Source organism: Canis lupus, chromosome 1 (assembly GCF_048164855.1).
Source record: "Canis lupus baileyi chromosome 1, mCanLup2.hap1, whole genome shotgun sequence".
Lineage (NCBI taxonomy): Eukaryota > Metazoa > Chordata > Mammalia > Carnivora > Canidae > Canis > Canis lupus.
Window position 1 is genome coordinate 31672138 of NC_132838.1, and position 27863 is coordinate 31700000.

The window sequence follows — 27863 nt, forward strand, 5'->3', positions numbered from 1 at the left end:
TTTTACATGGACAACTTATTAACTGCCATGTGTTCCACAACCGATGTGGACATCCGGGTTAAACGTAAATCAAACTTGGTTCCTGACCTTAGGAAGGTCAGAGTCCATTGGAGCAACACACCCAAACAGATAAGAATAATAAAGTAATGAATAAGCATAGGGAGAGAGATTAAGACCATGATGTTAATGGAAATGATGGCAAAGGGCAAACATTTCTTTTAAAAAACAAAGGGGAAGAGGAGACTCTTCATAAAACACAGTCATGGTCACCCAAGGAGGTTCGGGATAAGTTTATAGGGGGGGTAATGTGGGGAAAGGTGGCAAGGGAGGTGGAGAGAGACAGGGCCTGACCATTGAAGGGGGCGAGGGGGTTTCATTGGTGGGCCAGCCTGTCACTGAGAGAGTTGAAACGGGAAAGCTGTAAGGCCAGTGTCACATTTCAAAGAGATCAAGGTGAGCAGTGGGTGTGAATGGGCTTAACCAGGGCAGAAAGAGAAACTGGGAGCTGGTGTAACAACCCATGCCAGATGTGAGGTGGCCCAAATCAATTTTCACTTGGGCAATTTTTCTACAACTTCTTTGGTCTTACCAGCCCGTATTAAAGTCTGTAACTTCAGAAACCATTATATACTTAAGGTGTAAAATTTAAAATTAAACCCTAACTGTTTAATAAATGATTCCATTACCACCCAGGTCTCCATCTTGAGTACAACCTGAAGTTACAACCTTCTTATTTTCATTAATGACAAAAGATTATATATTTAAACCCAAGAGTTGCTTAAGAGCAGAGCAGTCTGAGGCTCCCAAGACCCACAGATGAGGCTTCTATCCCCTCTAACACTTCCCTTACGTCCCCATCTCCACTGACACAAAACTTCAGGTCCTTCCCTGTGCATTCAGTGCACTTGTGGTTTTAAAAGTCTTTAGGTTGAATCCAAAAAACATTCATAAATTTTGCTAAACAGTTTTTACTAAAAAGAAACATTTTCATATACTATCCACAAGAAGTAATATGCAAGTATAGCATATAACATACACATTTTGAATCATACAAAATTTGAATCCTTGATCAATTGGAAATGGGATATACAATCAATAAAGATCACTCTGGTCTTCTAAGTTGAAAGGGACGGAAGAGAAAGAAAAATCAAATATAAAAGAGTTCTGGTCAGAGCCATGTACTAAAAGATAATTTTAAGTTCTTCTCAAAGGAATTTTACCTCTTCAAAATATGAAATTTCCCAGTCCAACCTTATCTATAAATAGGAATTTTACTGACTGTTGATTTGGTTTAGGCTATTTTTAAAAATCAAGTGTAACATCCAAAATAAAAGATTGTATGTGACTAAGTTAATTTAGGTGCCCTCGTTATCTTTACACATGGTTAGAATACTTGAAATACAATTTTTAAATCCACAGACACACCCAAGGATTCTTGTACTTTTTAGACCTGGAGCATTGGAAAACATCATAGCAGAAAGTATCCAATACCAGGCTCGTAGGCCTATAAAATAGTGTACACTTAATATTAAGAGATTTTAGAAATATTTAAAAGTTAACAAGCAATATAATCTACTTAGACATTCATAATAATGCTTCAGTAATAAACTTATAGATAGCTGAGTCCTATCCTGCTTATTAAAAACAAAGTCTTGCCAAAATTCTAACTTTTGGGGATAAGAATTATGTTTCATGTTTCTATAAACACACATTGAGGGCAATTATATAGAGTCTCTAATTTTTATCTATCAAAATAATAATCATTATTGAAGCTGTAAATCAAATGAGACAGATGAATTGATATAATCAATAAATGTGTAAATGAAAGAGTAACTTTAAAAAAACAGGTCTATCAAATAAAATAAAGATGCCCAGAGATAAAGTTGAATTTCAGGGAGCTATAATTTCATGATTAAAGGACTTTTAAAAAAACCTACAGTAAGTTTGTTTGATACAACTCTAATTTATGATATTAAAAAAACAGCCATAAAGATTTAACACAAATGATGAAAAATATGCTTTCTTATTATTCAAGACAAACTGAATTGACTACGGTTCTGGCTGTTAGGCATTGAACTGATTAGAATCAACCCAAAAGGTGAGTTGGTTACATGTGATTAAAGAATTTCCCTCTCGTTTTTTCACATCTGGCATTTTTCTTACAAATTTCTAGTATTCCTCTCTCAACCATCTAAGACCTTACACATTCAAAACTACTTCTTTGTGTTTTTTAAAAAAAGATTTTATTTATTTGAGAGAGAGCAGGAGCAGGGTGAGGGGCAGAGGGAGAAGCAGACTCCATGCTGAGCAGGAAGCCTGGATGCAAGGCTCAATCCTGGCACCCTGGGATCATGACCTGAACTGAAGGCAGAAGCTTAACTGACTGAGCCACCCAGGTGCCCCCAAAACTTCTTGATTCACTTGTCAGTTTTATGTTCTATTACTACAGAGCTGCCATGTAAGAGGAATATTAGAGCAACTGCCTGCACAGTAGAAAGACCAGCCTGCCATCTTCCAAATCCAGCAGATGCTAATGGGACAAGTAATATCACATGCCAAGGATAAGCATCACCTATGGTAAAATCCAGTCAAACACTGTTGATAAGTTAAATTTTTCCAGTTTACAGGGAATACAATACATATATCAAACTAAAAGTGGAACATTTTGCTGGTCTGGCCTCTCTAGTAAGTCAATTAAATAATAATAATAATAATAATAATAATAATAATAATAGCAACATGCCAGATTAAAGGAGATATGGGGACTACCACAATCAGATGCATACCCTGGACAAAATACTATTTTTAGATAAACCAGCCATAAAGAAAGGCCTTTTATAGACAAGTGAGGAAATGTGTTATACCCTGGGTGTGATTTTGACCTTGTACTTTCTACCGTTGCATAATGAGGTTACACACACACACACACACACAAGGTAATGTTGTAGAAATACTGTCCTGGAATGAAATCATGTGTCTGATGACAGAAACTCATGAAGAATTATATTAATTGTCCCTTGAGTTATGTTATTTCATAATGGTAAGTTAAAAATTCCCAATGTTCTAGAACTTCAATGGTACAATGATCTTTTCTTTCTTCTGCTTCTGAATTAATCTTTAATGATGAATCATATGGCACATTGAAAACAAGACTGATGGAAATCTCTTCATCAATATCTGGTGAAGGGAGTTGGTGGGTGTAGAAAAGGAAACCTTAGGAGATGATAATGTATCAGTTCTTTAGAAGGAACCTGATCTGGTATCCACTTGGCCAGTTAATTCTGATGCTAGGAAACACCCTTTACTCTACATGTGTTGAAGCTAAAGGCTTCTGCTGTGGATCCTGGTTAATAATTTAGTCTAAAACCATTGCTACCATCTGCTCGGTCAATTTCAAAACGTCTGCTATCATTGTGACTAGTTTAGTCAGGCCACAATATTCATGTGACAAATGCTGAACAAATGAAAGGCGAGGCAGACAGAAAACATGCTATGAAAAAAAGAAATCCCAATCAAAGGTCCAAAACACAAAGGGAGCCCCTGCTGACAAAGCATGCAAAATTCAATCCTGCCTGCAAGGATGGAAGGATGCAATGTCTCTCAGGGAATGGGACAATCTGGAGACTGTCCTGCGATGATGAGCTCACACTGCAGAGCTCCAAGAAGGGAATGGGCCCTGAGGTTGGAAGTAACGGTGAACAGGGATATGGCAAGGCCAAGTTGAAAAGGGGAGAGTTCATGTTTTTCTAGACAGAGCTGAAGACAGTTCCAAAGAGCATCTAATCCACTCTTTTTTATTTTACAAAATAAGTGACCTGCAGTACGTCACAGAACTATCCAGCATCCATTCTAATCCTCCATCTTGAGCTCCAGTGCTACCTCTGCCTTCACTGGGAAAAGGCTGGTGGGGCAGGCTGCAAACGTCCATGCTCAGTTCTGCTTCTCTGCCTTTGCACTTGTCATTCTTCCACCCAGGATGCTCGATCCCTGACTTAGCCACTTGGCATGCTCCTGTGTGCTTCTCAAATTATACTTCAAATGTTAACCTTCCTTTTTTTTTTTTTAATTTTTATTTATTTATGATAGTCACAGAGAGAGAGAGAGAGAGAGAGAGAGACGGGCAGAGACACAGGCAGAGGGAGAAGCAGGCTCCATGCAGGGAGCCCGACGTGGGATTCGATCCTGGGTCTCCAGGATCGCACCCTGGGCCAAAGGCAGGCGCCAAACCACTGCGCCACCCAGGGATCCCAATGTTAACCTTCCTTAAGAGGCATCCTTTGACAGACCTTTAGTAACTATTTCAAAAATATAGGCCATTTTACTTCAAGAATAATTTCCTCAAAAGTGAACTATGTTTGTCTCCCAGAAAGAAGACGGATAATTTCATTAACTGTAAGCCTCTTATGCTTGTACCAATTATTCTTCATGACATGTTGTATAGCTCTAATACATCCACCCACGTCGTACTGATTCATCTAATTCATTCTACTAAGCCTCTATTAGAAATAGAAAGGCTCGGGATCCCTGGGTGGCGCAGCGGTTTGGCGCCTGCCTTTGGCCCAGGGCGTGATCCTGGAGACCCGGGATCGAATCCCACGTCAGGCTCCCGGTGCATGGAGCCTGCTTCTCCCTCTGCCTATGTCTCTGCCTCTCTCTCTCTCTCCCTGTGTGACTATCATAAATAAATAAAAAAAATTTAAAAAAAAAAAAAAAAAAAAAAAAAAAAGAAATAGAAAGGCTCATTCAGGAGAGCAGAGTATACAAGCTAATGTATATGAGCAGAGCTACATATCAATTAGCTCAATTCTAAAGTTAACTCACTTTACCTTTCCTAATTTAATCATTCAAAACACAGAATGCACATTAGAGGTCCATCACATGTCAGAGAATAATTTTCAGTGCTACTTAAATCTATAATAATGATATCCTTTTATAATAAAAATAACTGAAAGGGAAATGAACCTTAAATTTGAAAAGAAAAAAAATTAATTCAGCCTTTCTTTTAAAATCTTCAGGGAGGAAAGGAAAAAAAAATCTCATCGTGGAACAAAAAGCCAAAGTATAATGTGATGATATGAGAGATCTAATTGAAGAGTCACGTGATTAGCTAAAGAGCTTCATACTCTGGGCTCTCTTGTACTTTTACAACTGGACAAAAGGGACTTCCTAATAAAAACTGGTATGGGATGGGGTTGGGGGGTGGCTGACAAAATAAAGTAGAAGGTCGCCACCTACAGGGGGGCACTGTAGCCAATAAGACGCACAGGACAATGACTCCTGCTACTTACTGTTTCAGAAATGCCTCTGATTTAACACATCTCAAAAGAATGTTCTCATCTTCCTCCACGGAAGGAAGACCCAGACTCTATGATCTCTGTGAATTTTCATAAACTACCTTGCATCTGCAACCAAACACAGATTAAGGAAGCACCCCTGAATGATATAAAACATTTCTGAATCTATCAGGGAACAGCTACATTTAACTGAAAGACAAGGGCTAAGAAAAAAAGAGGTCCACCTCAATTTACAACCAAACCATAAGATCTTGCAATAAAGAAAGCCAATCATGAGTGTTTTCATTTAGTAAGAAAAGGATTCTGAAACCATACTGTCCACAAACACAAAAAATACTTTATTTAAAATGAAGGAGGGGCACCTGGGTGGCTCAGATGGTTAAGTGTCTGCCTTTGGCTCGGGTCATGATCTTGGGGTCTTGGGATGGGGCCCCACATCAGGCTCCCTGCTCAGCGGACAGTCTGCCTTTCCCTCTCCCTCTGCTCCTTCCCTGCTTCTGCACATGCTCTCTCTCTCTCTCTGTCGAATAAATAAATAAAATCTTTTTAAAAAATATAATGACTGAAGGAAAATTATATTTCTCATTGTTTAAATTAGATACAATTAATGATCAATAAGTATAAAGATTTAGAGAAAAGAATCACTTGGACTCATTTTTTTGTGTGTGTAGAACAATCTCACAAACGTTCAGATTTTTTCTCTCCTTCTTAATTTCTTATATTGTTTCACATATGGTTAAGATGAGCGCTACAATTAATAAACTGGTGTGACCAACTGCTTTTGTTAAGAGGCCAGCTGGTTGACGTGCAAAATGATAATTAGACAAATTAAGATAGATGCTCTGGTTTGCTGAGGAACTGACAGCAATACTAGTTAAATGTCTAACTACATTTGGTTTTCTAGCAATGGTCAAGGTTGACCTAGGCAAGGATAACATTTATCTCCTTGGGTTGGGTTGTTTTTTGTTTTTGTTTTTTAATTACATTGCCCTAAACTATTGGATAGACAGCAGCAGAATTCTTCAAAAGGAGAAACCCTAGCACTGTATTAAGGGGGAGTGCTATGAAGGATCTGTAATTATGCTGGAGGTGTCACAGCAGGAGCAAGGGAAGGTCAGCCAGGCATAAAATGATATTCAAAATGAGTCTAGAGAGTACAGAACTTTCATTAAGGTCAAGCCAACGTTTTTGACATGAATAAACCTTCCTATAAGCTCGACATTTCATATTGTTTCACTGATTTTTCTCTTCAATTGCCGAGAGATAAGGATATTCTTAATAAGTAATCAACAAATGAGAGCAAGAGACATGAGTAAAAATATCAAATATCGCGTGGGGACAAAGGTTCAGGATCTCTGCATTCTAGTCACCTAATATTTCTAAAGCAAGGAGTTGACAGTGTAGTTTCCTGAGCTGACACCACAGCAGTGCCTCTAGGCTTGCTGGCATGTCCCGGTACCAGGGGGCCATACAATTAGGGCACAGCTGGAAGGAAGAGAGGCATGCTGATTACAGAGCCCAATAATTAGGCCCACACAGAATTTGAGAAAAATCAAATGGCAATCAAAACAAGAATGCTGATGCTAGGTAATGGCTGGCCACTGACTTTGTTAAAATGATATGCTTAGCTTAGCTCCTCCCCAACAGACAGGATCATAAGAGTTTGAAACAGTAGGAAAAACAAAACAAAACATGGACTTCTCATCTTAGCAAATAAAATCATTATTAACAGGAAAGATTAAGATTAGCAGTTTTTTCATGCACCCCAACAATAGTTTCACCGTGCATTCAAAAGTAGAAAGCTTGGGACTGTTAAAGATGGAGGTGAAGACAGTTGGTAGTTTCATACACTGTAATTTATTTTTATCTTTTTGCTATTTTCACTAAGGAGAAAAGGCAGAAGGGAGTAAAAAGCACTATAAAAATTTGACGGATGCTAAAGTCATGCGATCAGTGTTTTCCTGAGCCAGAATAAAAAGAAAAGTAAGATATCTAGGGAGAAAACAACACAGGAAGATTCTTAAAATGCCAAATAATTTTCCCAAACCTCTGTCGAATTTTACAGCAGCTCTCAGAAGACCCCAGCTCAACCTATTTTTATCACTGTCTCTGAAACACCCATCTCTTTGTGTGCAGCAGTCCATATAAATTACATGATAAAACATGTTCAAACGGAGCTGCCACCATCAATTTTCATTAGTTAAACATATTTAATCAAGTAAACATTTTGGCTCTTGAAGATAGTCCTAAAACAACTGCACTTTTCTCTACTTGTCTCGATGTTTATGCACAACGGGATGGAATGGAATTATGTTATTATAACTGCTTTCTCAAGAGAAATACTCACCAACTGCACCCCACTGGAGAGTGGAATCAGCCACAGACTCTGGAGGATAGATCACATTCATTATCAAAATAAACCCCAGAGCATCTACGGAGGGCTCATGCCAGCAGGGCATCCCATGTTGAAATGGGATAAAATTCACTTCATCACTCAGTAACCCTCTCTCCCTCTTGTCAACGCGATCACAATGGCCCATCCACAACCATAACTCTACTCTGAACTTTCTGGCTTCACTTATATTGTGTTTAACACCACCACTCTCTCTTGTCCGCCCCCCCCCCCCCCGCCCCACCCCACAGCCTCTTCTTTCTGCAGCTGCTGAATGCCACAAATAGCTTCTTGTATAATTTGACTTAGAATGCACCCCAAACTAGACATGTTGAATGGCAACGTGAATGCTTCATTCAGAGAGAACTAAAATGTGTAGAATGCCCTAAAAACATCACAGTGGTAATGGGGATCATTTGGGAGTCTTGGAGCAGAGGACTGCGTTCAGCAGCAGACTGCAAATTCTTCTCAGGTCTATGCAAATGGCAAGAGAATGGTTTCAGGAGATTCCCACACTGATCAAAGGACGACTAGCTAACTCCTCTGTCTGAATGGGGTTTCCCTAGAGTCGCCTCCGTTCTCCACACCTATTTATTTTTCTTCCTATTCTCCTAATACATGTACTTACTCTAAATCTATTAATGCTCTAGCATCAATGCTCCATTCTTAGGTTAATTTTTGAAATCATCTGGCTTAATGCTTTGTGTATTCCACACATGGCAAGCCCCCCTCTGATATTTTTGTGGGGCTAGAGCCAAATCCAAGTATTTGTTTTGCAAAGTCAGCTACTCCCCAATTTGGTACAATGTGACAATACATAATATCCATGGATACATTCAAAGACAGGGGATAATTACCCATCTTTATGAAAGGGGTGAAGGAGGGCAAGAACTGAGAGAATTTAAAAGCACCTATCCTGTAAAGCTGCAGCAAAAACTTCCCTGAGGAAATAGCTCACAAATAATGAAATAAAAATTCCCACACATATGATGGCTATTTTCACTTCACAAATAGAAGTTGGTTTTTTGGGAAAAGTTTTCCCAAAACTTTTATTTTCCTTATGTGTTTAAACTGGAATTTATTTTCCTGAATACCAAGTATATTGGCAATCAAATGATTACTACAGCTAGAGGACTGGGAGAAAAGTTAAAGGCAAAACTTTTGTTGCTACAGAAAAATGGGGAGCCAGAAGGTACCAGTGAATTACCTTTTAACTGCTCTCTTCCCACCATCCTTTCAGATTAACTGACAATCTCTTGAGGAAAGCAAACCTTTCCTGACCCTCTAATTCTGTGGCAGATACCTCCTATTATTCATTCACAAGACCCATACTTTTGGAGAGCCTGGGTGGCTCAGTCAGTTAGGCATCTCCCTTCTGCTCAGGTCATGATCCCAGAGTCCTGGGATGAAGCCCCATTGTCAGGCTACCTGCTCAGCAAGAAGTCTGCTTCTCTCTCTCCTGCTGCTGCTCCCCCTCTGGTGGGTGCTCAATCTCTCTCTCAAAAAAAAAAAAAAAAAAAAAAAAGGCTCATACTGTTTTATGGCACTACTACTTGTTTTTGTTTAGTTGTTTGTTTAGTGACTACATCTCCCACTAGACACAGGATCTGGACTACAGAACAGAGGCCGCAGCTCTCTGGATCCACAGGGCCTAGGTACTGAACACCAGACAGATACACAGTAGGCACACAATTATTATTTTATTAAAGGAATAAATTACAGGAAGCAAAGTTTAAGCAAAAGGAGCTCCAGAGAATTCAGCTTTACTCTATAATATTAAAAAATAACTAACGTTAAAGTAACACAGTATTGGTAGACAGCTTTTAGTTAGGTAGGACTTGTTCACTAAGGACGCTACATACCAAGCACAACACTAGGCACTGGAGACCCAATGATGGAAGACAACCGTCTCTCACAAAGTCTTCCTTGACTATTTTGTCTCCCATGCCTTCTCCCCAGGAGAATTATTATCCACTCCTTTGTGGTTAATCTCTCCATAAGTAAACTTCTTTCTCCTACTAGGGCCTTCACTCTTTGAGGACAGGAACTGGGCCTTCATTGGCTTTGGAGATGCCAGCAAGTCTGCTAAGTGAAGAGCAAAATGAATGAATAAGCAACCTATTCCTTGTCTGTTAAGAATTCCACTGAATGGAATACTGATATAATCAAATGGTATTATCACACATTTTTAAATAGAGGGTGCCCTCTAATGGGAACTAGAAGGAAATAATATCAGAGAAAACATGACAGAACAGGTGACACATGATGGATGGATAAAAATTTGCTAGAATGGAGAAGGATATGAAACACATTCCAACTAAACAAAGAGCAAGAGAGCAAAGGCATGGTGAAGAGAGCGAGTGGCCTGTGTACTGGGAATACTGAGTTACTTGTATAACGGATGCTGTACATTGCCTTCACAGCCCCAAATCACCTCGTAGGGTGCACTGTATGTGAACTTCTAGAAGCTGAAAACCACATTTCCCAAACTCCCTTACACTTGGTTTGCAAAGCTAGTACACCTGGTGAATTTGAGGATGTGTGAGTCCATGCTCCTGCTGCCTTGGCTATTTCTGCTGGTAAGTCTGATCGTCGAGACATTTCAGTAGGGGTGGTAATTAAGTCTCACTGTTCAATCCCTACTTTGGTGTGGATTGTGGTCAGAGCAGGTGGCACTTATTTTGCTGATAAGGCATATAGCTGAGGCAATGTGGTCTTACAGTCAAAAACTACATGCCAGCTTTCTGACTGCGGCAGAGATAAGGGCTCCTTTGGTAAGCCAGTCCTGAGATGGTGTCTTGGGAGTCATTTCTAGGAGTTGAGAGTTGAGGCCTTTTCAATGATCGTGTAAGGACCACACACCCTGTGTTAAATCTCCTTCTACTGATACTGTTGTCTGCAACTGAATCTGCCTGAGATAATCTACTGGCCCACTGGGATAAGCAAGCAGGGTTTGTAGGGGTGGCAGTGGGAGATCCAGCTGGAAAAGTAAGTCAGGACCAGTTGGGAGGAACCTTGCCTATCAGGTCAAAGAGGTTAGACCTCAGTCAGTTGGTTATGGTTAAACATCAAAAGTGTTCATACAAGATAGTAGTGGTCTGTGTTTTAGAAAAATTAACAGAGACAAAGGAAAACCAAACTGAAAAGGCAGCAAATTCTATAAATCCAAGGTGAACTAGAAAGGAACTAGTAAGACTAGAGGCTGACCCAAGTCAGTGGTTGGCCACATCTTACCCCTGGACTGTTGGTGTCCTAGCTGGAATAGATACAGCATTTAAGACAGGTAGAAAGTGTTATGACACAGCCAGGTTAGGCCTGAGGGAAATCATTAACAAAAGAGGACAGACTATTTACCCCATTCCTTCTTTCATCAACATTATTTCTCAAAGCCCATAACTGAAAAATAACATATTCTCTGTATTTATTTTTAAAATGCTGACCTTCCCCCCAATCTTAGCTAGATACAACTGAAATATTGCATAAATTCTGATAAAGAACACACAAGAACATCTAACCACTATCAGCATTTAGGGAAAGAACATCAGATAATTGAAACAAGACAGCCAACATCTTGTTAAAGTGTCTATGACGGCAATGTCAGAATACTTAGACGGAAGTAACAGAATCTACTCATTATTTTAAGCAAAAAGGATTTGTTAGAGGTATTAAAGAGTTTTCAGAATCTCCAAGAGGGCCAGAGGATAAATTCCCATGCCATACTACTAAGACTGTCACAGTGAAACACTGCTCTTGCTGCCACCTGCTGTCATCACTGATCAGGTACAAGTCTGGCTGCTAAGTGTCCACAGAAGTAAGTGTCAGAAGTCAGTGTCAGCAGGAGGCTAATGCTGCTAGGCTTACAAGTAGATGCAAACAACCTATACAGTTACTGCCTAATTTTCATACTGCATCCAAATTCAATACTGGTTGACAGAGCCTTGGTCACATACCTGCACTCTAGCTGCAAGGGAGTCTGAGAGTAAAGGCATTCACTTAGCTACTGTGATAGGAGTCAGTCCAGTCAGGCCAGACAGGCCAGTTGGGTGAGCCAATGACAGAACCTGCTGCAGGATTTCTAGACAAGTTCTTCAGGAAGAACAATCAACTAATACAATAAATAAAATGAATGGGGATTTGTAGTCTCTTATCTTAGTTTTGATTCAAATCCAGAAGAATGTTTATTTACCAGAACTCCCTTAATCAGAAGCTGAGATGAGAATTCTTTTACTTAGATTGCGCTGGTGTTCCCAAAAACTCATCAAGTAATATTCAACACTGTTACCTCTTGAGTAGAAAAACTCAACATGGTCCAGGATTAGTTTCTTCCCATGGGCTCCCTTTCATAAGAATGAAAAAAAGAAGAAGAAGAAAGAAGAAAGAAGAAAGAAGAAAGAAGAAAGAAGAAGAAGAAGAAGAAAATTACAGGTTTTGTTTTGGTTTGTTTTTAACAACATGCTCAAATTCAGGTCATATAAGAAAAATAATGGCAGGGCACCTGGGTCAGTTGAGCATCTGACTTCGGCTCAGTTCCTAATCTCATGGTCCTGGGATCAAGTCCTGCATCAGGCTCCCTGTTCAGCAGGGAGTCTGCTTCTCCCTCTGCCCACCCCCTGTGTTCTCTCTCTCTCTCTCTTTCTCAAATAAATAAATAAAATTTTTAAAAAGAAGAAGAAAAAGAAAAATAATGGCAATAAAGGTGAGTGTGTAAGATATACAGCAATGATTTTCAGGAAACCAGAATACTCCATGGGTTGTTGCAATCTGACTTTATGAATTAAGAGTAAATTCAAAGAGATCACTTTTCCAACTACCTTATGTACCTAAAATTAGAAGAAAAAAAAAAAAAAAAGAAGTTTGGCCTTAATTCTCCACTATGTATTGAGTTTTTTATAGAGCAGGTCATGAATAATCTAAGCAACAACATAGTAACTTCAATACTTATACTTCTAAAATGCCACTGAAGAAATTGAATTTAAATAAAAAATTTTAAAAATAAAAATTCAATTACCAACCCTGTAAAAAATGAAAAAATACAAAAAATAAAATGCCACTGGAGAATAAAGTACTCTATAAGTAAGCATCTATTGAGAAAATATAACTTTTCTGAGCACCACTGCACAAATAAAGCTTCTCTGAATGAGACAGAATAAAAATGACTTACCATGTATTATCTCCAATAGTATTATTTCACAGTGTAATTTGTTGTACTAATTTAATAGAAAGCAAATCTTCAAAAGAAATTCTATTCTGCTATTCAATTTTTCTTTTGATAAAATAAAGATCTTCAACTTTTATCAAGAAACAATGGCAATCAAATGGAATTTCTATGTATCTCATTACTTGCAAATATTTATTTCTTCATAAACACCCAGATATTTTAATAAAAGCATGGAATATTAATTTCCTCTACAGTTTTTTTTTTTTTAAACTAGAGAGCTATCATCTTGGATGGAGAAAGTAATTTGCTTCCATTTCAATACATGAATAATTTAATTTTGCAAGGCTAATATGACATTGTTTACAATATCTTTCTTATTGTCCATGATACATGGACCCCCATCAGAAGATCAGCAGGAGAGCAGGAAGAAATTTTGTAAGCAATCTTTGAAAACAAGCACAGTGTCTGCAGGTTATTACTAGTTTTTCCTTGTACTTCAGAAAGGACACTCCTCCACATACACCTAGTGGTTTCTAGCAAAGCAGCTGGAGAAAGATCCAGAACACACTGGCCATATTTCCTATTTCCTTCAAGAAATCAGATAGGGTTGATTAGTAATGCTTTTCTTCACATTTATATTGCTGAAATGTTCTATCTTAAAGAACAAACAGACAAAAAACAACATTCAGAGTCATGTGTGTCTGTGACAGTGCACAAGTGAAAAGCTGACCCTTTTCACCTTGAGTTCAACTTTTTGCAACACATACATGAACTTCAATCAGGTCTCTTTGACCACTGTGTGAAGAACAGATTGTGAATGGGCAAGTAGAAGTAGGAAGTTAGTATCATGAACTATGCCAGGAACGATGGCAGCTTGAACTAGTGTTGAAAAGAGAGAAATGGATGGATTCAAAATAGATCTTGGGGGTGGAACAGAAGATTAGATGTGGGATGGAAAGAAAGGCAGGGACCAGAGAGAACTCCACTTTTTCCCCTCATAGGTGCCTGGGTGGAAGCTGGTGATCCCATCTACTGAGAAGGGAAACCCTGGAGGAGGAACGGTTGGAGGCGCAAGGAACCCAGACATCTATGGGAGGAGTCTATTAGATGTGGAAATCTCACATGGGTAGCTGCATGAAGCTCAGAAGAGAGGCCAGGGCTGGAGATTAAAAGAACTTGGAAATGAGCATACAGAAGGTACTTAAAGCCATTGAATGAGAGCACTTAGAAGGCAGGCACACAAGAGAACAGATTGAAACCGATGATTCTTCCTTAGAAAAAGAGGAGGAGGATCCACTGCAGGAGCCAGAAGTGGCTGAAGAAGTAGTTAAGGGAGGAAATACTTTTGAGGAAGGAAAACATAGTAGGCAACTCCACAAAAAAAATGCTAAGAAGGCAAAGAAAGAACCTGAGCATTGCATCTGGCTACATGAAAGCTTGGTGTAGCGGAGGGCTAGAAATTCAGATTCTGATACATGGAAAGTCAAGAGGAGGTAGAGGGAGCAGAAAGATCAGATATAGACTACTTGATTGCTAAGTTTTGCTGTCAAGATAGAAAAACAGGTGAGTAGTGAAGGATGCATGAGGTCAAGTAGTTTAAAAAAACTGAAATAAGTCCTTAGAATTTCCTTTTTCAAAAAACGTTTGGTTTTTCTTCAAGATCTCTTAATTTGTTTCTGAGTCCACAAGCCACTGCAGATCCTCTTTTAGATTCACATTACGAAACAAGATTCAACAATCTGGGTTAATGAATGACAATCTTCAGGCATAAAGTCTGGGAATTATTTTCTGAATTAATGAGTTTCATTAATCAAAAAAAGAAAGGGCCTCCATTCCCCCCAATTCTCCCCCTACCCTGCATCCTTCCATGACCTCTCTGTACAACATTGGCAGACACCATCTTTCCACCAACTAACAATGGCTGGATTCAAATTCTGAACATTCCTGATTCGAGTCACCCATTTGGGCAGAAGGTACCCATCAAGGCCATTAAGGAAAGTCAGCCTACCAAGTCTTTCCATTTACCCAGCATTTTTTCTATTTATGAAGAAAAAATTAAGGTGAAGGGGAGCAGAACATTAATGAGAATTTTTTAAGATAAAAAATAGCTCCAGGAATAGAAGACAATAGACTGAGAGAGGAATCCTTGATGGGTTTACGAATTTGGAATCAAGAATATGAAGTATTAAAAAAAAAAAAAAAAGAACATGAAGTACTACAACAGAGAAGTAATTGAGAGTCTGAAATCTCCAAGGACGTAAGAATGGAAAGTCCAAACCCATGTCTAATGCTTTAGGTCCAGCCTGGTGCCAAATGGCAGGACTGCTCCATGTGTTAAAAGCACAATATATCCTTTAGGGAAACAAAAGAAAAATAATAGCGAGAAGCAAAAGGTGCGTCCTCTGAGCTGAGCATTTCATGAACAATATCTCATTTAACTCACATTATAGCCCTAGGGTTTTGGACCTTTAATTTTCCCCATTTTTAAAGTTGAAGAAATGGTGGCTCAGTAAGAAGCTAAGTAATTTCCAAAACCCAAAAGCATGCCAAGTAGTGCGACCTCTGGGAATACCTAAGGCAGGAATGCGCACTTAGCAAAGCAGAGAACTGAGCCGCACACAGATTCAAACGAAGCAGGAGAACTAAAAGCTAAAATGAAGCCTGGACTTTAACTTTTTATTGGGTACAGAAAACTGCACAAAATATATGTGTGCCACCAAGTGAATGCCCATGTCACCAATACCCACATCAAGATGTAGATGATGACCAGCTCGCGAAGCTCTGTTCATACCCTTGCAGTCACTACTATTCCCATCCTGAGGTGACCACTACCCTGACACAATCAACAGAGATTAGTTTTGCCTGGTTTTGAATTTTATATGATTAGAATCATACTTTCTGTGTTTGGCTCATTTCACTCCACATTATGTTTGTGAGATTCATCCATGTGATGCATGTAGTAGTTTGTTTATTCTTACTGCTGTGTGATGAAGAGAACACTTATCTGTTGCATTTTTTTTTAAAGATTTTATTTATTTATTCTTGAGAGAGAGAGAGAGAGAGAGAGAGAGAGGGGCAGAGACACAGGCAGAGGGAGAAGCAGGCTCCATGCAGGAAGCCCGACGTGGGACTCGATCCTGGGTCTCTAGGATCACGCCCAGGGCGGAAGGCGGCGCTAAAGCACTGAGCCACCCGGGCTGCCCATCTGTTGCATTATTAATGCCCATTTGGTTTTATTCTAGTTTGGGGCTTTTATGAATAGTGCAGCTTTGGACATTCTCAGAGATGTCATTTGGTGAACACATTTATACCTTGACGTTGGGCATATTCCTAGAAGGGGAAGTTGCTGGTTTATAGGGAACGTGTATATTCAGCTTTAGCAGATACTGCCAAAAAACGTTTTCTAAAAAGGAAGGACTAGTACAGTGATTTAACGGTTTTCTTCCCATCGTAAAAGGTCACCCCAGTAAAAACAGAACTTTAAAATATTGAAGGATATCATAAAAATTATCACAGGGTCATTCTTAAATATCAGAAATAAACTAAAAAGAAAGTCTTTCTAAAAATCATCTGAATGATGGAAGCCCTGCTTGCTAAAGTTTCATGTAATAAAAGCTAAAGAGAAAGGAAATTGGTTGAAAGGATTTTGAAAAGGTTGGTGTATATAGCGACGAGGCTGTCTACAAACTATGCTGAAGAGAGTAAGTAGTCTTTGGCCTAGGATAGCAATTTCTAATTCTCACCCTGCTATGTGAGACCTGGAAGCTTAATGTCTCCAGGCCTTGGGTGTTTCACATCAGAAATGATAGAAGGCCCCTAGTTGAGCTCTCAGTTCCATTTTGGGCACAAAATAATGTGATATAGGTAGATAAAAGAGATTGCTTCTGGCACTCATTATATAATGCACCCAAAGCTGGAAGATATAAAACCAAGCATATATTCTTGTTGCAAAACAAAACAAAGAGGTTAGCTGGGCTAATACATGTAGGGGAGTTCTAAGGACAACTTAAGTGTTAGAAAAATATTCTGGGATCTTACAAGGAAGTCTTTTAGAAAAAAAATATATTTGAAAATATTTGGCCAAATGATTCTGAGACTAAAAATAAATTTTAAAACGTGCTCTTGGCTTCCCAAGTCATAATATTAAAACATCATATTTTGGAGCACCTAGATGGCTCAGTGGTTGAGCATCTGCCTTTGGCTCAGGGCATGATCTTGGGGTCCTGGGATCGAGTCCTGCATCAGGCTCCCCGGAGGAGCCTGCTTCTCCCTGTCTCTCATGAATAAATGAGTAAAATCTTATTTTTTTTTAAGATTTTATTTATTTATTCATGAGAGACACAACAGAGAAAGAGAGAGAGAGAGAGAGGCAGAGACACAGGCAGAGGGAGAAACAGGCTGCATGCAGGGAGCCCAACATGGGACTCGATCCCAGGTCTCCAGGATCATGCCCTGGGCTGAAGGCAGCGCTAAACCACTGGCCACTGGGGCTGCCCATAAATGAATAATATCTCAAAAAAATCATATTTTGCCATATACAGCTCCCACTTCTCTTCCTTCTTATATAGGACGCCTCCCTGCTGTCTTTTTTACCCAGAACACCTATGACATATGAAACTCATTCCAGTGGGCTTACCATTTTTCTCCTATTTTAATTATAATGTTTTTCAGTAAGTATATTTCTTTATACTTTTCCTTAAGTGCTTGATTTTTATTCTTTTTTGTTTAAAAATAAAAACAAAAAAGGTTTACTTTAGGTTACTAATTTTCCTCTGCATGCAGTGTTGGCTACATCCCATTAGTTCTGAAATTTAACTTTCTCTCTATCACTAGTTCCTAAGGAGTTTGCTTTTGCCTTTAAATATCTTCTTGTCTTTCTTCCTTTTATCCGTAATACTAATGAATTTTAAAATAACCTGACATGGTCTTAAGTTGAATAAAATCCATCTTTTAATATCCACAAGAAGTCTGTCATTCTTGATGCCTTTTTTAGAAATTGCTCCAGCATCTATCCTGCCTCTTTGCACTTAAAGATATGCTTCAAAAGGTACTATGCCCTGTCGTGTGGGTAAATTTAGCTTGTCTTTGCTTTCCAGTATTTAAACAGGAAAAGCAAATTGAGCCAGCTGTATAAGTAGTACCAAATCTCTGTCTCCCTTCCTCTGTCTCCTCCTCTTCATCCTATTGACACAGGAGGCCAAGACAAGCTCTGTGAGGCTGCACTGGATTTTGTACAGATAAGGATTCCTTTCATAGTCACATATTTTGGAAACTTTAGTTAAGTACAGAGGAAAAAAAAAAAAAAACACCACGGAACACCAAAGACCATACAGACATTTAGATAACCATTACAATTGTACTCAACAGCCCCAGTGTGAGATTCTGAAGCTGAGAGGGAAAAAGTGCAAAACAAAAACAAAAACAAAAACCAAACCAAACCAAACCAAACCAAACCAAAACACACTAAAAACAAAAAACAAAAAACAAAACCCACAACTTTTTAAAATCTGAAGTGACAAAAGAGTATATGAGGCTTATAAGGCTTGTCACACCAAGAAAACAAATCCCCTCATTTACATCCATGAACAGAAGCTAAATTTCTAGCTCACATTAAATGGCAAGTCAGAGTGCAGCAGGATTACCAGTGTCCAGACATTTGCTGAGGGTATTTCCAAATGAAAAGTAGAAAGAAATGGGTACATACTAGGACCCTTACCAATCCACTTAGGAAACTGAAAACCCAAAGTGAAAAGATCCTGGTTGGCACTACAGTGTGACAAATACCAGTGAGAGGTGCAGAGGCTGTGAGCATTTAACACACCAGAACAGAAAGAAAAATGTCAGTTAATAGTTATTGGATCTAGCCAAGGTTCCAGGCGAGCTTGACATGCATTAACCCATTTAAAGTTCATGAAAATCTTATCAGTTAGGGAATTACCATCTGCATCTTAGAAATGAAAGAGCAGAGACCCAAGGAAGTTAAGTGACTTGCCCCACGGCTGGTTGCAAATTCTACTGGTAAAGCCCAAGTCATCAGTAATTAAAAAGCCCCAAACAAGAACCAGTGAATAAGATGCCAGATCCTGCTTTTTATTTATTCACCTTATAATTCCTCCCCTGAGGAACACAGGCCATTTTCCAATTCACATTTTGTAATTTACTGGGAACTGGTAAATTGTATATCTAAGACTCAGATGAGAAGATTATGGGGAGAAAAGCAAGTTATCTGACATTATTATAAGGCTTCATAAGTCAATATAATTTCGCACAATTACATGATAAGCCTAAAATATCAAGATTTTGTTTCTGCTATTTACTTTTTAAAAATATATTCCTAACACTCCAGGAATAACTGGAGTAAGAGAGAAAGTGAAGGACAATGGTAGAATGGAGAGAAAGAGCCAAAGCTTTCCATTCAGAAAGAAGAAATGTGAACACAGAAGAAAAGAAACAACAACCAAAAAAAAGCAAAGCAGATCCGGGTTAATAATTGTGCCAGGTTTTAGGATCAAGGAAGAAAGGAAGTGCAGTGTGACAATTTAGTAGCCAGCATGGCATTTGAACACTACTGCATGGATTTGCTCTCATACTAAGTAAATGTTTCTTTGGGTTTTTTTTTTTTAAGATTTATTTATTTGAGAGAGAGAGCATATGCATAAAAAGGGAGAGACAGAGGAAGAGTGCATCGCAAGCAGACTCCACACTGAGCACAGAGCCCATCACAGGGCTCAATCTCATAACCCTAAAATCATGACCTGAGTCAAAACCAAAAGTCAGTCACTTAGCCAACTTTGCCACCCAAGTGCCCCTACGTAAATGTTTCTTTCAAAAAACAAATCAAAACAAAACAAAACAACAAATATGCTAAGATACAGAAGAGAAATTGGCCTTAGAAAAGAAAATGTAGACAATCTCTGAATAATGAAATTAATATGCTAATCAAATAAAACTCATTTCCAAATTAAGGATTACAGTTTAGGATTATACTTATAAAATAACTAAAGCAAGCAAGCAAGCAAAAAAAAAAAAAAAAAAAAAAACACCAAAAAGCAAAAACAGAAAACCTGTCAGATTTTTTTTTTTTAAGATTTTATTAGTTATCCATGAGAGATGGGGGTGGGGCATGGGCAGAGGAAGAAGCAGGCTCACTATGGAGCAGGGAGCCAACGGCACTCAGTCCCAAGAATGCTGGATCATGACCTGAGCCAAAGGCAGATGCTTAACTGACTAAGCCACCCAGGTGCCCTACCTGTCAGGTTTTAAAACTTCATTGGCAGTAGTGGCCCATCGAGTCAGTAGCACTGTCTTTTTAATTTTCATTCTTTGACCAGTCATTAAAAGAATTATTTACGAGCCTGCTATTTCATGTGTGAGAGGAACAAATGTATAATTTATGATTTTTCCTCTAGAAAGATGTAGATAGTCGTCACTTAATTCCTATAAAGGTTAGTGATTATGTACAGTTATCAGCTCTGTTAATTTCTGACTCAATTATTATCATCCTGTACAGAAGCCACTGTTCTAATATTTCAAGCCAACTGATACCAAGCCAACTGCGTTAATATTTCATATAGATAAATTCACCACATCGGCAAAGCACAGCCCAGATTTAAGGCTTCTGCCTATCCCGTACTGCATAAGAAAATAAACGGCTTTTAGAATTGCGATGAGAATACAGTATTTTTTTTTTTTTTTTTTTTAGAATACAGTATTTCTTAAAGGATGTCAAATCAACTCCTCTATTTTCATTAACAAAAACCAAGTATATTTCAAGCATTTGGGCTTTGAGGAGGCCTTAGACCAACAGAAGTGCTCTCACAAAGACAACATTAGAAAAACAGTGCAAAAAAGAAGTAAACATCTCAGATGTCCCTTTATACAACACTTGGAAAAACGGAGAATGAGCCTTTGATATTCTACCAAAAACAATCTTCATTCCTCTGATTTATTATTGTTAAGTGTCCCTGGACAAAGTCAGCATATAATATGTATGATCAGCCTTGATTTTTTCTCTGGAGGCCTTAGAAGCCTGAGACACACTTAGGGCATGCCTTGTATCAACTATGATGCTGCAGACATCAGGGAGACATCTCAGATCAGCCAGAAATAAGGACCCCTTGCAGCAGTCAGAAGGGGCATTCAAGTCTAGTGTTTTCAGACTTGGTCCATTCAATATCAAGGTCCACTGGAAATCAAGCATTCCTGATGGAAAGTTCCCCAAACCAAGAAGTTCCTGTACCCCAGTCCCTTTTTTTTTGTTAGCATAGTATTCTTCTTCTGCTGTTTCAACAAATTACAATGAATTTGGCACTTAAAACAATACCTGATTATTATCTCACAGTTCTGTAGGTCCAAAGTCCATAAGGCTTCGGGGGGGGGGGGGGGTGTCCTCTGGTTAAGATTTCACAAGCCTAAATCAAGATGTTGACTGGCCTTCTATTTGGGGGCTATGGAAAAATATCTGCTTCCAAGCTCATTCAGGTTGTTGGCAAAATTCAGTTCCTTCTCACAGTTTCATAGTGATCCCTTCAACTTCAAGTCAGCAACACACCGAATCCTTCCCAGGCTTAGAACCTCCCTGACTCCACCTTTGCCAGCAGCGGGGAGAAAGCTCTGTTCCTAGAGGCTCTTGTGATTATATTAGACCCAACTGGATAATCCAGGCTAATCTCCTTTTAAGGTCACTGAGTCTTAACCTTAATTATATCTGCAAAGTCCCTTTTTGCCGTGTAGAACATACTGGTAGACATGGCAGCAGGGGGTAAAAATCCTCGGGGCCAAAATTTTACCCATCAGGGTTGGCAGAGTAGAGTTTTCCATTATTCAGACTCCTCAATGCCAGTTAAGAATCAGACCATTTCACCTTGATAATCAGTTATCAATCAATCATTAGTTGTTTATTTGTGTTTTTCTTGAGTGAGTTACTATTTTTAGTTTGCACCACCATTCCAGGTAATAAACACTATATCCCTAGTCCTGAATACCTATCTCTGGTTGACAACATCCATATCACATACCCTTATAGAATATCACATACTGCATCCTAAACATGATTTTCCCTGGTAAAATCCAAATTATTTTATGATTTCTTGGCATAGTGACTTCTCCTCCCAAGGCAAATCATCTTAATTGAAACTTTTTGCGCATTTCAACACTTTAGAGATTATTTACAGAGAATAGCTGGAAGGAGGCACAGTGTCCCAGGTGTGAACAGTTGATAACCTTATACATGGGTAGGGTAATGTTTTCTACTTTGTTTCTAATACTAAGCCAGATGATACACCAGAATCTTCACATTTTTCATATTTTTTTACAATTTTAAAGTATTAATGAATTAATTCAACCAGCTAACATTTATGTGATTCTTGGTATCAAGGACAAGAAAGAATGGGTTCCCTGCCTCACTGCCTAGCACAAGAAAACTGCTGTATGACCCTGTGGCAGGCAGCGCAGAGAAGTTAAGACCAACTTTGGAATGTTACTGTGGAGGACTTCTATAGGAGGTAACATCTGAACTTAGTCCTGTCAGTCCAATCAAATGTTAGGGTGATGATGCACTAGGGGAGAAATAGAGATTCCTTCTAAGTAGAGGGTCCTGGTACATACAGAGAAAGAGGAACAAAGGTCGAGAATCTAGAAGAGAGATTGGCTAGTGGGACCTGAGGCTTAACAGGAAAACAGAAAGGCATCCTTTCACAAAAGGGCTCATCTCCATCATGGTAAGTAAGTTGACTTTATTCTAAAAACAATGATATGGTGAGAGGACTGTGCAGTATTTACCACAGAAGAAATCACATTCTGAAGAGAGTCTGGGTAGGTCCAGCGAGCAAGGAGCCTAGACTCGAGGTGTTACGAGCCTGAAACGGGGAGGACAGATGGGTTCCAGAGCATATTAGAGAGGGAGAATTGACAGGAAGTGTAGGAGAAGGGGAGAGAAGGGGACAGAGGACTACCGGTTTCCCCCCACATTCTAGGCACCTCATCTCATTCAATTCTACAGAATCACCCCATCAGGCAGGCAGGGCAGTCACTTGTATTTCTTAGTTTGGGAAAATGGCTCAGAGTGTGTAAGTGGCTTTCCCAGGGTCAGTAAATGTAGACTCAGGATCAGAAACCCTCTCTGATTCCCAGGTTCAGAGTCTTTCTGCTTCATGTGCAGAAATTTTACTCATAGTTAAAAACATCAAGGAGATGTCGGCTCATAATCCTGAACGGGCATTTTAGTAAGATTTCAACTGGTCATGAAAATGGTGGGTCTGTCATCTTCATTTTTCTGAGCTGAAAAGACAACCCTCTAGGTCAAAGTTCTTGTAACTTTTTTTTTAAGATTTTATTTATTAATTAATGAGAGACAGAGACAGAGTGAGAGGCAGAGACACAGGCAGAAGGAGAAGCAGGCTCCATGCAGGGAGCCTGACGTGGGACTTGATCCCGGGACCCCAGGATCACGCCCTGAGCTGAAGGTGGCACTAAACTACTGAGCCACCCAGGCTGCCCAGTTCTTGTAGCTTTTAATAACCATAACAATTCACAGCGATAAAGGAAAGGAATCAAGCCCCTAACACAGCTAAGAGCTCAATCATTCAACAGATATTAATAGAGCAGCTCAAGGTATATATACTCTGACATAAGGTCCTGAATAACCAGCTTGTTCTCATGGTGTCTAGTACAGACAGAAAAACAGTGACCAAATTGTATGCATATTTACAAAGAAAATGGGGAACAAAGGTTATAATGGAAATAGAATGAACTGCATACAGGGGAACCCTAGAAAATAAACCAGCAGATCTGAAAATTTAGAACAAGGGATGAGAAGACCAAAGGAAGTAAAATTTCAATGGAAGTATTTAAACAGATGTTAAACGGAAAAAAAAAAAAAAACCCTCATATTTAAATGGTCTGCTAAGAGAAAATAATGCATACTTCTAAAGATAATTTTACCAATTTTCTTTTCTTGTCCATTATCAACTGCCCATTCACCAGACTATGAATTGGAGTGGTGGTGGTGGGTGTGTATTTAAACCTAAGGGGAAGAAAGTGCTTGGATAAGGGGTGTGTTTCTCTTTATGAGTACATCCTCAATCTCTTAGTCAAGAAAAGTGCAAGGCCTTCAGAATGGGGCTTGAGAGGAACCAGGAAGGCACTGGCCATTTCCCTGAGTGACCTTCTACTTCAAAGGCCAAGAAGGCACCTGAGAAATGTACCTCCCTCCCTGTCACCACAATGTTTGACTTTCTAGAAATACATTACTTTTCTCCTCTCTACCAGCTTCCCACTTGTAAGAATAAGCTATTTATGAAATCAGTGCATTAGATTTTTCTATCCGGCTGTTACAGAAAATAAGACTCTGAAAGTTAAAAGTCTTATAGGCAATGCTCTGCTTATTTCCTACATATTTGCAGCTAAATATAGAAAACTCCATTTTTATATTTTAAGTGATCCTCAAAAAAGCCCATTCATTTTCAGGGGGATTGATGTTTAAAGTCCATTTCACCTGAACTAGGTTACATATTACATTTCATGCCTTTAATCCACGAATATCAACTGTAATTACTTCTTGGTCAAGCTAATGGGCTAGGTCTCCAAGAAACTTAGAATCTAGTAGGGAAGCCAAAGCACCAATCACTACCACACACAAAAAAGTAGTACATTCCCAAAGAACATGTAAATCACACTTAATGAGAGGACTTTTGCTATTCCTTATAACACACAAAGCTCAGCAAAACAAATATATGCGTAAGAATAAAAATTGAGCTGCTTATTAAACATGTGAGTGAGATTTCTAATTTGGATAGGCTCCCTACTGCTTTGATAGGCTCCCTGTCAAAAAAGCCACGGGGATCAATTTTCCAAAATCCCAACCAAAACACTTAACAAACCTATTTAGTGAAGACTAAAGGTACATCTCGGTAGCTGCATTAAATCCACAGGTTGCTACCTTTTTTTTTTTTTTTTAAAGATTTATTTATTTATTTATGATAGACATAGAGAGAGAGAGACAGAGAGGCGCAGAGACACAGGAGGAGGGAGAAGCAGGCTCCATGCCGGGAGCCCGATGTGGGACTCGATCCCAGGACTCCAGGATCGCGCCCTGGGCCAAAGGCAGGCGCCAAACCGCTGAGCCACCCAGGGATCCCCCAGGTTGCTACCTTTAATGCCAAAATGAGATAGGGTAGAATGATCTTCATTCCCATTGCAGAGAAGACAAAGGAATCCCGTTAAAGATCACATCTTCTGTGAGCATCAAACAAGAACATGACTCACCTGGGACTCTTTCTTCTTCCACCAGAGTAAAGGATTTGACAGAGCTTAAGCCCAGAGCCCTGTAGCTTAAGTAACAACCCCTCTTCTCTATGGTTTAGGTTTGGCCTAAGATTGACACCTAAGAGTGATTGATACAGAGAAACTGCCAAGACTCCTCGAGCTTTTCCTGCAAGTGAAATGTAGTTTTGAGTAAATTTGTGGAACCATCACTTACAGTTTTAAGGGTTCACTCTGGCCACTGGGTTGAAACAGTCTGTAAAGGAGAATTAAGGTAGAGGCAGGCCAGGTGGGACTCAGGCAGGTAGGGGGCAGGGGTGGTGTGGAAGGTAGTTGGATTATGGAAAAGATTTGAAAAATTGAGTGAATGGGATTCTCTGACGCACTGAATGTGGGGAATGAAAGAAAACGGAGGCGTATATGACTTCAAGGTCAACTGGAAAGATGAATTTGCCCTCTAACTGAAATGAGAAAGGCTGCTGTGGAAGAGATACGGGGGGGTGGGGGGGCAACCGTGAGGGGGACAAGGAGTTTTGATACCTTCATGACATCTACAAGACATCAAGGTGGAAATGTGGAGTGGGAAGATGGATATTCACATCTGAAGTTTAGGAGAAAGGTCTAGGCTGGAAATAGAAATTTGGGTGCTACCAGCATATCACAAATAGTAGATTCCCTTTCTGGAAAACAGCAATGGGCTCTCGACACGAACTAGAGAATTATCTTATAGTAAGGATTCTGTGTGTGGTGAGGAAAGTACTACTTTGGCAGAGGGAAGCCTGTTCTGTCATTTCTCTACAGGGCATCCATTATAGACATAATTCTAGCATCACACCAAGATGCTAGGGACCCATATCAAAAAAGACACAGAGAAAGGTAGTTGCTTTTCTTTTTTTTTTTTTAAGATTTTATTTATTTATTCATGGAAGACACAGAAAGAGAGAGGCAGAGACACAGGCAGAGGGAGAAGGAGGCTCCCTGCAAGGAGCCCGACGTGGGACTCGATCCTGGGCCCCCAGGGTCACATCCTGGGCTGAAGGCAGTGCCAAACCGCTGAGCCACCCAGGCTGCCCGGTAGTTGCTTTTCACGCACAGAACATGGAGGTCACCTTCCATAAGGCAAAGGGGAAATTAAAGCAAAGAAAATCTAGTCAAACACAGTCCAAAACAGTAGTCTGGGAGAACCCTCTGGTATGTCATGTGCCAAAGGAATCTCATCTATTTCAGGGGCTCCTGTTTTCTCCTCAGCTCCCAGACACTTTATCTTCTGCAGATAACACACCAACAATGGATCTATTCAATAATTTCACGAAGGTAAGTGAGGAAAAGGGAGCAAGTAACATAAACTCATTTCCAGCCAAATTTGCTATCATAAGCCAAAAAGCACATAAAGATTCCTAACATTTGTCATACCAACATTAACTTTCTGTGGGAAGCAGAAAAGACACTGGACATTTAAGCCTTAGATGTTCTCAGTAGGTAACTGAAAAGAAGCCATCTCTATAGTAGTCTGATAAACCCAATCTAAAAGTGATGGTAAGTATTAAACTCATGTTTTATATTCAAAACAAGCTTAAAGCCGTCAAAATTTTACTCATCTGTATTCAGTACTTTCAGCGTTTCTTGACTGCATTTTTGGAGGGATGGATACACAATGTCATCCTTCCAGGATGCTACTTGTTTTAAGCTACCTTTGTAATTCATGGGTAATTCAGTTGGACATTTACCCTTACTAGCCTATTCTATCTGAGATGAAAAGCAGGCTACCAATTACTGAAGAATTAGGAATACAGTGAGATGAGAAATAAGGAGACTTCATTACCACCAATTCCTCACTTAGCAGTCAACCTAAAATAAGGACGTTGTTACCCATATAAAATCCATCCATCCATTCTGCTCATATAGTTATGGAGAGATTGTGTGAAAACAAAACAATTTTATAAAAGGCATCCTGAGTAGTTCCAAATCTTGCTTAAATTTTTTAGCAAGTATTTGTTCTGCCAGGAAACATTTCCAAAAAGGAAAGGTTTTGAAATTGCTGTGGTAGCAAACAATAGCATTGAAGCAGTCAGGATCAGGTTGGTATCAGGATACTCTCGCTGGCTTCCATGGCTTTCAAAATACTTCTACTACTATCACGCTCGTTTGCCAGTAAATGTGACTTTTAATACTTTGTGTTCATTCAGGTGTATTTATAAAACTGTGATTCCAGAAAACTTTACAAACGTTGGTGTAAATATGCTGTGATAAAAATCCAAAAGTATGGCTTACACCCCGTATAGTTACATCATATTCACATATTAAGGTACAAATTAGTCTTTACTTTCACAAGCCCAAGGTAGGTCTAATCAGTAACTTTATAAAGCACTCAGATCAAATTTAAATAGCATCACTATATACTTGTGAGAAAATGCCCAGGATTTTATATGTTATTATTTAATCTTCAATATTTTATCAGGTAGTTGTATTCTAATAGCTAAGGAGACTTTACTCAAGCTTATATTAGTAAGGGACAGAGTTGGGATTTACTGAATCTTCTTCACCAATCTGTTATTCTTGTGATTTGTGTCATAATGGCCAGGAAAACCTTTTAAAAAGCCTCTGGCTTTGCTTTGTTCTCAAAGTCCACCTTGAGGAGACAGGAACCCCCAAAGTGCTCACAAGTGGACAGGAGAGCAGAGGAGAAGGTGTTGGGTACTGAAGAAACCCAGGGGCATCAGAGATGGAAGGCTTTCCTAGACACAGAGGAGGGGGTGTG

At 39.3% G+C, this 27863-nt stretch overlaps 1 protein-coding gene across 9 annotated transcripts in view; it reads right to left on the bottom strand.

Annotated features, from left to right (window-relative positions):
- NHSL1 (NHS like 1) overlaps window positions 1-27863 on the bottom strand; it is a 152584-nt gene that overhangs the window by 75321 nt on the left and 49400 nt on the right. The window contains exon 2 of one of the 9 annotated variants that reach the window (XM_072825129.1): window positions 11969-12023. The exons of 7 other annotated variants lie outside the window; for them this stretch is intronic. Coding sequence is in view for 1 of the 2 variants with exons in the window: in XM_072825118.1 (XP_072681219.1) it covers window positions 9549-9684 (136 nt within the window). In the remaining variant the exon portion in view is untranslated. Of the gene's footprint in view, window positions 1-9548; window positions 9757-11968; window positions 12024-27863 lie in introns of those variants that run through there. One more of the 9 variants, XM_072825118.1, reaches the window with a different exon arrangement.